The sequence below is a fragment of the Montipora foliosa genome, chromosome 9 (genome assembly GCF_036669935.1).
Source record: "Montipora foliosa isolate CH-2021 chromosome 9, ASM3666993v2, whole genome shotgun sequence".
Lineage (NCBI taxonomy): Eukaryota > Metazoa > Cnidaria > Anthozoa > Scleractinia > Acroporidae > Montipora > Montipora foliosa.
In genome coordinates this window covers 1,698,111-1,708,110 of record NC_090877.1, presented here as the reverse complement: position 1 = coordinate 1,708,110, position 10,000 = coordinate 1,698,111, and the positions used below count along the sequence as shown (strand labels likewise).

The 10,000-nt window shown below is 44.1% G+C and overlaps 1 protein-coding gene across 1 annotated transcript in view; it reads right to left on the bottom strand.

Annotated features, from left to right (window-relative positions):
- Positions 1-10,000, bottom strand: part of LOC137970521 (transient receptor potential cation channel subfamily M member 7-like) — a gene marked incomplete at its 3' end in the record, with an annotated part of 28,909 nt that overhangs the window by 8,528 nt on the left and 10,381 nt on the right. Inside the window, exons 4-7 of the mRNA XM_068817042.1 lie at positions 9,708-9,900; positions 5,820-5,984; positions 4,943-5,024; positions 4,214-4,323 (exon numbers count right to left, since the gene is read on the bottom strand). Of these exons, the coding sequence (XP_068673143.1) occupies positions 4,214-4,323; positions 4,943-5,024; positions 5,820-5,984; positions 9,708-9,900 (550 nt within the window). The remainder of the gene's footprint in view (positions 1-4,213; positions 4,324-4,942; positions 5,025-5,819; positions 5,985-9,707; positions 9,901-10,000) is intronic.

The window sequence follows — 10,000 nt, the reverse complement described above, 5'->3', positions numbered from 1 at the left end:
ATGGCGCTTTAGCTTAAAAATGTTCAGCGGAAGGCCAAGTTTTGTCAAAAAAAAATGAACGGAAAGGTTAAGAATTTTATAAAAAGATTATTCCATTCGCCCTTGCTAAATACAAAATTGGTCATAGCCACCCAGATGCTACTCGCCTTGCTGGCTATTTACACGTCGTGGTATCCAAGGAGGGCTCAGCCCCAGTGTTAAGGAGACGAGAATGTCACAACGACGTTAATTATAGCAGCTTTAACACAGCCCAAAGTAAATATGGCCGTCTTCAACACAACAGGAGGCAGAGACATGCGCGCGCATCAACAAAACAAATTGTCGCAGGCACTGCCTGCTGGCGCAACCGCTTCTTCCTAAAATCTAACATAATCATTGAAGTACGAAGGAGGTCTGCGCTGTCTTTGATGTCTTGGGCCAAGAGGTTCCGGAGATGACCATAGTGAGAAAACACAATTTGGTCAGTAGTAGCAACACTGGTGCACGGCTCCTCAGGGACGAAGGCGGGAGACAGGGTATGGGAGGAGACATCAAGCGGTGTATCAGCACTGGCCAAGGAAGAGAATTGCTTATCGTCAGAAGGCACGGTGGTAAGCTCTGGTGGCGCAGGGGGTAACCTTGGCGGTACAGGGGTAGAGGGTGCTGCAGGGGTTACAGGTAGAGGCTCCTCGTCCTTGTCTTGTAAGCTGGAGGGCGTGGGTGGTTGGACACTACAACGGAGGGAGGCACAGGGTAGCACTCAGAAAACCTGACTTTGTAGGAAGTGGCTCTAAGTTGGGAGCCACAAAACTTCTTTACGAAACACCAGGGGGGACAGCGGGACAATATAGCGGTCACGAGCGTGTGACTGGTTCTTGACTGAGACGAGGTGGACAAGATCTCCAACTTAGAGTGGTGGTGAATTTGGGACAAGTTCGCGGCGGAGGTTGTTGGATTTCGCGTTGAAGGAGCGCTGTTCATGATTGGCGAGTATAAATTGAGAATCGAACAATGGCAACTGCTCGTAGGTGAACTGGTTCCGTCGAGTCCACAATTCGCCAGACGATAAGCCGGAAAATCGAAGACGGGAGTTAAGGCATGCGATGGCGAGGGCGAGGGCGAGGGCGATGGCGAGGCCAACTTTACTAACCGGACGTTCTCCTGGTTCTTGGCGAATGAGTTTTTTTTCAAGTTAGCGTACAGCCTTCTCCGCGACAGGATTCTTGTTCTTGTTCTTGTTCTTGTTCTTACACGTCCGACCTCGATTGTGACGTTTAAATGCTTAATTGAGTCATTTGTACTCATGGACATAAAGCCGGGAGCGGGATCAACGCATACAATCGCTCTAGGATCATCAAGAGGGTGTAGATCAATGATTAGTCGTGTGAGGGCGTCGTGGAGGGTGTCATGTCGCTCGCCTGGTATCAAACATGAAGCGGTGAAGGATGTGGTGCATTCTCGAAGGACTAGGATCGAGTGAAGATGACGCTTGACGACGTTAGTGGCATAGGAGACTCCCACGACTTCAGGGGGTTCATCAAAAGATTGAGAGACCAAAGAGGAGGGAAGCGACAGAAGGGAGGTACAGGTGTGGCAGGCGGATGTCACGCGGGAAATGGCGTCGTTCACGTCGAAAGAAGAAGTGCGTACGGTGAAAATTTGGGCATGCCGCACAGCATGGGAACCGGAGGTTGTATCATCTGTAAGTTCGTAATGTATGATTTTAGAGTCCTGAATACGTACTTGGCACTTTGCAGGGCAGACAGTGATGTCATTGGTAATCAGGAAGGGTGTGCCTGCTAGAATGTCTACGTCTGGGTCGTCCACAACGATGGTGTCAAGAGCGAGTTGTTTTTCTGCACGGGCTAAGATGAGGCGAGTTTCGCCTGCTACCGCTAAGGGAGTCACGCCGTCGGCCTCCGGGAAATACTTTTTAATGGGAGCACCGATAGAATAGGCCACGGATGATTTGATCAAAGTAGTCTCTGCGCATGTGTCAAGGGTGAGTCTAAGTGGATGATGCTTATCGAAATCCTTAAAGTGGGGCGACTGTTAAGTACTGAAGCGACGTGAAACTGTACGGGAAGAAGTGCATGGGGGGTGGTCGTCTTCGTCGAGGAAAGGTGAGGGTGTATACTCGGCGTATCCAGGCTCCTCATCATCAAGCGTAGAAGTTGGGCAAGAACGAGAGAGATATGTACGGTCCTCCGGAGGTAAATAGGAGCAAGCGCTTAGGAAGGGCTGGTAATTACGCCCTGCTTGTTTACATAACGGACAGGACTTTGGTCGCTTGTTGGAAGCCCATGGCTGTGGAGCCGGTTTGCAAAAAGGGCGAGGAGGTAAATGTCTGAACCTTACGGAGGTGGTACGTAGGAATTTAGTGTCAGCGGTACGGTAGAGCGAATCTCTTCGAGGGGGAGTCTGAAGCCTTAGAAGTTTCTGGTGTCAAAGACGCCAGTGTCCTTGAACTTAACTCTGTGCCTTAACGATTCTTTACGACATTAGGGAGAGCGGTGTGTATGAGCCTTAACCATCTTAAGACCACTAGATTTTCGAGTTTGGGCTCAGGTCTTCAGCGGCTGTAATGGTGTCACCGTGGTGGGTTATGTTGCTTCATCTTCGATGAAGGACATTAAAGGCTGAAATAAATCTTCTGGGTGTTCATCAACATCGAGCTTAATGCTAGAAAAATTAATCGCAAAAATGGGCACCAGTAGACTGGAAGCCATAGTGAGCCCTTAATGCTTGACAAATGGACTTCACGGATGTGGAAATTTTCACGCTGTTATTACGTGAAATGACGGGGCCAAAATTTGCTATCTGACCCAACATGAGTTCCAGGTGTACGTTCTTCTGATTAGCGGCACGTCGACTAGAGGCCGGGACGTCTTCTCCATCAGAAGTAAGTCCACTCTGGGGTGCAGTGGATGACGTTTTTCAGCCGTGAAAAATTGTCTGCTAAAAAGGGGGCGAAATTGGGGTCCAGGGAGAGGGAATACTGAAGCCTGTCTCCATGCTTCGAATGTTGTCATAGATTCGTTTTCCGTGAGGGACCATTGTTTTGGAGCTCTGTTTGAATTCATTCATTCAACTTTCCTTTAGATTAGATGGTGTGCTGCTCCGAGTTCACTCAAACCACAGGATCGATTGACTCGTTGATGCTTGGAATTATTCAAAAGCGAGACTACTCTTGGACTCTCGGGCTTTTGGGCTTTCTGACTCTTGGGGACGTAGGTTAGTCAACGCTGCCACCACGCCAGTGTTAAGGAGACGAGAATGTCACAACGACGTGAACTATAGCAGCTTTAATACGGCCTAAAGTAACGATGGCCGTCAACAACACGAAACGAGGCAGAGACATGCGCGGGCATAATAAACAGAACACATTCCAGCAGGCAGTGCCTGCTGGTGCAGTTATAATAGTGTCATGAACTTGGATGTTGCATGCTACGATTCGGCTGCCTGTGGAGGCAACAATAGCTTGATTTTTGTTGTACATTTTTATCACTGATCTTCAGCTTTAGACAAACCTCGTTGTAACACCTCACTAGAACAGCAGCAAATTCATGCCCCACGTCTAAATCACGTAACCCACCCCCTCCCCTCCCCCCTTCTATTCCCCCTTCAATGCCCCACCAGCTAATTGGGGAAACCACTCGTCGATTTTAAGCAAAATGCAAATGACAATAAACGAGTGACTCAATTAGAGTGCTGGTCAAACCCATGAGTTGATCAGCGTTCTCTTACTTATTAGCAACTTTGGAGAAGCACGAGCATACTTATAAAATGATTCGCCATAAGCCGAGACATTGAACTTTTCATGTCTAGGATTATACAGAACACGTTGATACCTCTACACTACCCTCCGAAGGGCACTCCTATAAAAGCTAACATTAGACATCGTACGGAAACGAGTAACAGAGAAAATTCTTGTGATGTCTGCCGTAATGCACGTTCAAGGCAGCATGTGGTTTTTACACTGAATTTCGCGGAGGAGGAGAAGATGGGCTCCTTTTGGGCCCAAAATTGAATGGATTGCTTTTACTGATTGAATGTACTGATTCATACCGCGGCCTCAAAATGGTGGATACGTACTTCTCCTCGTGTAGCTATGGCAAAGGTGAAACCTATATGACAACTATTTTTCTACCAATGATGAAATGGTATATGAAGTGAATCATATATGAACTGCGGATGTGAAATACAAATGACATTGATTTGAATCTATTCATACCTCTGACCCAGTAGGCAGGAGAGCTTTATCGCTTGTGAAGGTTTTGTGAAGGAATTGAACAACCATGCTTCCAGTGTTGTTTGTCTCCTCTGCCACCTGTTGGAGTGCTCCTGAAGGAAGTTAATTAAACAAATACACTCGCACATTTCCCTTTAAGATCATAGGTATGATGATGGCAGTTTGTTTAAAGGCCCATTATGAACCTTGATGTAACTTTGTCGTATATTTTTGTTTCAAAATTGCGCTCCTGTTGAATTGTGGCTTTCGATTGGCCAGCTTTTTTTATCGAGCTTTTAAAGGAAGTCGAATATCATCAGTATCAGAACGAGAACTTGTTTCTGTTATTACTTGAGGGTCATTTTCTTCTGTATTCTTAGAATGATATGACGTTTTAGAGCCAATACGCTTTTGCGGGTCTGGTATATTTTACTTTGATTTTTCTCCCCGCTGGCCTTTACACAGAAAAAAAATATATTGAGAAGACAATCCTCTAAGAATCTATTATTCATATTGCTCATTGATCGGATGTTGTCACTCACTAAGGTGGGGTAGGGGAGAATTGCAACGCTCGGTTTTGTCTGCGGGTCTCAACGTGTGATTTCAACGATCGTGGTCAGTACAATAGCTGCAGTGGAAGACCAAGGCGTTACTGTATGATCGCTGCGGCCGCTGAAGACATTTTTCGGTGATTGCAGCGATCGTAGCGATCATATGGAAACTAGGCATTACCTGTGAGAGGGAACGAATCGCCATAACGCCGCCTGTACTGACGCTTGAAGTCTCTCATTATTTCGTGCCGTACTCTTTTCTCCTGAACATTAATTAAAGCAATATTTAGTGAGGCTGGGTGTTTCAAAAGAATAACAAAGGGCACTGACGCTAATATGGGATTTTGTTATTAGCAAGGATTATTTGACAAGCACAATAAAATCGCACACTTTAAATTGGCCGACGCACGTGAATTGGTATGTGCACGTGCAGTAGAATGTGGTGTATCATGGTTGGCAGGGTAAATGCTCGGAGATATTACCTACACCAGACCAGATATTAGCTACACCAAGCTACTCTAAAAATCCGAGGGTAAATAAAGATATATTATATAAAGATATATGATTATGATACATGACACATTAAAAAAAAATTGGTCATCAAACGAAATGTCCTGCTATAAAACAACGTGATACAATAACGGTCCCTTTAAAAGCTCATAATATTATATTAAATAACAACTGTGTAAGCTCACTTTCCACGAATCAAAAGAGCCGTGTAGATACTCGGCCTTTATCTCATTACATCGGCCTGGCCCCAGTTGTTCAAACGATGGATAGCGCTATCCGTCGGATAAATCACTATCCGGTGGATAAGTCATAGCGAAACCAATTGCGCTATCCAATGGATAGTGATTTATCCGGTGGGTAGTGTTATCCATACAACTGGGGCCTGGTGCCTGGATATATATGTATTGTGTCAGAGACATCCCGTTACACTACTTACCGGTAGCTCAGCAATATGTAACAAAGAGGTCGCCCTAACACCAAAACCTATCATGCTAATAGCGCCAAAATAAACGGAATGTTGAGTTGCAATACTTCAAATATGAACTCACCCCTTCGCTTTCCAATTCTATTTCTCGCGTTTTCTTCATCCGTAAACACGGAAACAACATTAGAAACATAGATATAATGTTAAAAGGCACAGGTATGGGATGATAATTACTATATGTCTGGATTCTAACAGCTTTCTGAAATGCCCACTCCCTTCGAGAATTGTCCTGAAAAAAAAAAAAAAAGAAAGAAAGAAAGGAAGAAAAACTTGCACAGATTTATCTTAGGGAACATCCAATCTTACGCTGGAAAGAATGCCTAAATTATAATGAATTAAGTTAAAGGCTGGTTTACATGTACTGACACAAGCATAAGCACTAGAGTAAGCACAAGAAAACTTGCAAACCGGTGCTACGCAAATACAAATTCAAGCATAAGCATAAGCGGCAGCCCATGAATAGGAGGAGGACACAACTCCCACACTAAGTGCATGTCATGCGGCATTTTTACAAACCGATCTATTTTTGGACTACCTTTACCGCAAGAAACAAATACACTTACGGTTTGGTGACGCAATGGCGTCAAGCTACGGGAGTCTCATTCGCGGGAAATTCAATCTAAAAATAGATTGGTCTGTGAACACGCTGTGACAGGAATATAGGGCTGTTGTTATCTCTCTTATGCTTGAGCTTGTGCTTGCTTCGCTGAGTCAACCGTGTAAGCCGACGAACGCAAGAACAACCACCAATGCAACAAAATCGAAAACTTTTTCAACTTGACAATGGAACTACGCGACTTTATGAGATGACGGAGAACTTGACCTCAGGTTTTCATGATTCGAGGCTCTGTGCTTGCCTGCGCCACTTTGTGCTAGCGCTTTGTGCGATTGTACAATAATTATCATCTAAGTAAAATCGATGCTTGGCACCGTGGGAAGTGGAGAAAGGCGAAAGAGAGTGACAACAAAAGAATAGACAGGACGTATGAGATCAAGACGAAGAGACCCAAAGCAACAATGGAACTTGCCAAGAAGAAACGAGTCAAGCGTTATACGAACAGGCAGAAACAGTTTGAACAAAAGCTACTGTTTACGAAAAACCAAAGAAGTTCCGTCTTCCGAAATCTTTCAGGTGAGACTGGAGAGACGATCCCACAGAAGGCTGACGAGGCAGCGAAGTTCTGGTCAGACCTCTGGGGCATTCCAATTCAACATGGTGGTAGAGCAGTTATTAAATAATGTTGAAAGAAAGTTGCAGGGAAAAGTGGAAAGCTAGAAGACATTACCATCACAAAGTAGGATGTTGAGGACCAGTTGAAGACTCTGCCTGATTGAAAGGCCCTTGGGCTAGACGGGATACAAGGGTTCTGGCTGAAACACTCTATGAATGTACATGCGGGAATTGGAAGGCATTTTAATGAGTGTGTCGGATCTGGCAGAATGTCAGACTGGCTGGTAGAAGGCCGAACGACCTTGATAGATAGGACCAAGGGTCCAGTTGTTGGTAACTATCGACCAATCGCATGCTTAAATCTTCTGTGGAAGCTTTGACTGGGCCATTTGATGATCAGGTTTGTTTGCACCTTTCTACGAAAAGGTTGCTATTTGAGCAGCAGACACGATGCCGCAAAGGTTCTAGAAGAACTAAAGAACATCTCGCGATTGATAAAGCAGTGCTACGAACTTGCAAAAGGACGCACACGAACCTATGCGTGGGTTAGGTAGATTTTATAAAGGCACATGATATGGTTTTACACTCTTGGGCTCTTTAAAAGTGCTGAGGACGTTTGGTGTTGCGCACATCATTATTCATGTCATCAGTTTCATGTAGCATGCCATTGTGGAACATCAACCTGTATGGCAATAACCAACATATGGCCTCTGCCTCTATTAAGAGAGGGATATTCTAAGGTGACTTTTTCTCACTTTTTCTCTTTGTCATGATCTTAATACCATTGTCGCTGGTGTTAAAGGAGTCTTGTACTGGATATACCCTTGAAAAAGAAGGGCCTACCGTCAAACATCAACTGTTCATGGATGACCTAAAACTCTTTGAAAAGAACGAAACACAGATTGATTCCTTGTTGCTAGTCTTTGTTACAAAGACATAGGGATGAAATTTGGAATTACTAAGTGTGCTGAGCTCTCTTTGTAGCGAGGGATGCGCAAGGAGAGTCGCAGGATTGACCTACCATCGGAAAGTCCACAAGTGATCCAGAAGAAACTGGATACAAATATCTGGGAGTTCTTAAACTTGGCTCTATTCTTGATGAACAAATGAAAGAATCTGTAAGAGAGTCATACATGTATACACTGAAGATGTTGTTAAAATCTAAACTCAAGAGTCAATCAATTCCTGGGCTGTCGCGGTCGTCAGATATAGTGCAGCAATTGTGGATTGGAATAAAGTTAAGCTTGAGGAGACGGATAGAAACACAATGAAACGTATGGTAGAGTATCTTTCCAGTAGGCAACCGTTAACAACCCTGGTGAAGGAAAACGTCGAAGGGAATAAGGAGTACACAGAAAGCCTTACTCAGGACAAAGTTGCTTTGAGGGAAGCTATGCCACTGCATGAGCAGTTCGAAAAAGACACCAAGATGCTGAAGGCAGAGAGTTAGAATTGGTTCCCGAGGGGCGACCTGGAGCATTAAACTGAAAGTGGCTGCTCAGGACCGAGGGCCCGTTTCTCGAAAGTCCCGAAGCTTTACGAGCCATTTCCGGGTGTCACAGTTCCCTCTGTATCTCAAGAACAGAGAGGATTTGAGTAGTCAAACTTTACAATCAGTTTGCATTTTGTTGCCTTGAAAACATGTTAAAAGATCAGCGTTTCTGAACAAGCGGTTGGCAGGTTCACAAATGGCTTTTCGGGCCCGAAAAGTTTTCCGGACGTTCGAGAAATGGGCCCCAAGCCTCGAACGCAAACTCTGTCAGAAAGAATATCTACCACCCAGTGGAGTCGGACAAGTGCAGATTGTGCGGGGAAAAGGTTGAGAACGTGACATATCGTCAGTGCCTGCAAAATAGGAGCCCAGAAGATATGAACACAAATACATGGAATAAAATGTCAGCTTCCAGGAAAATTAGCATCCGAATAAAGTTTGACAGACGGATGCTCACATGAATTTAAAATTTGCCTTCATCTTTCAGCGCTAACAGTTCCAGTTTTACAACTATGATTACATATTTTGAACAGGAGACTAATTCCATTTAAAAATGCTAAAGTTCTCGATCTTCTCTCTGTAAAACGGTCACTTTTTAATTTTAACTTTATTTTATTATTTTTTGATTTGAACAGTTTCTTTTGGTGATAGAAGAATTTGGCTGTCACTTCTGTTTCCCAACACAAAAACATTCGTCCTGATCTTCATATATCTCTGCGACCATCAGATGAGATGGACTGAATACAATACGCTGGTGGAGTTACAAATAGGGAGAAGCCAATACTAGTCGGAGCAATTTTCAGTTGAACGTCGAAAGTAATTACGAAGTTGCTTTGACTTTCGTACTACACATGCCCCGTGATTACGAAAAAGATTTGCCCAAACTTTCAACCATCAGATGGCGGGGGCTGATTTTACTTGCTGTAAATTCTGACTGGCTAGAAAGACCAAGTCGTGAATTTGCTTCAGAACGTGATTGGCTATGTAATAATTATGGTTTGGGTTTTACGACACTCAAATGAAAACCGCTCTCTTCTATAGCATGAACATGGAATTTGACCTACATGTTGAATGTTGGGATGCGCCCAAGTATGGGTTTTCAAACGTCTTGCAAAGTATTTTAGCATCAGCACCAGGCATTCTGGTCAGAGTATGATATAAGAGTATTCTGTGCAAGGCAGGTATCAAACCATCGCAAGGAACGTGGTGCCACCACGTCCCAGCCTGGGTGATAATTGTCGGTGGGGTAATGGGGGAAAACTGCTCTAAATTAGATATGACTGAAATACCTGCACTGTTTGGTAGGTATTGGACAGTAACGCAATCAACATATTAACCAGAAAGATAAGAGTCATAAGAAGATATAAAGCAAACAACCAATTAGCGAGAGTTTCGGATGACGAGTCAGCTGATCTGAAGTAATCCAGGCCGTCAGACAAATCCAACAAGGATAAGCCAAGCTGAGAGGTTATACCCAGCCAACTGAAAAAAGAACGAAACGAAAACCAAATTTCAACATAATGTCAAATGGTATTTGCACTCATTACAAATTAGGCTCACTCTCATAATGACATTACAAATT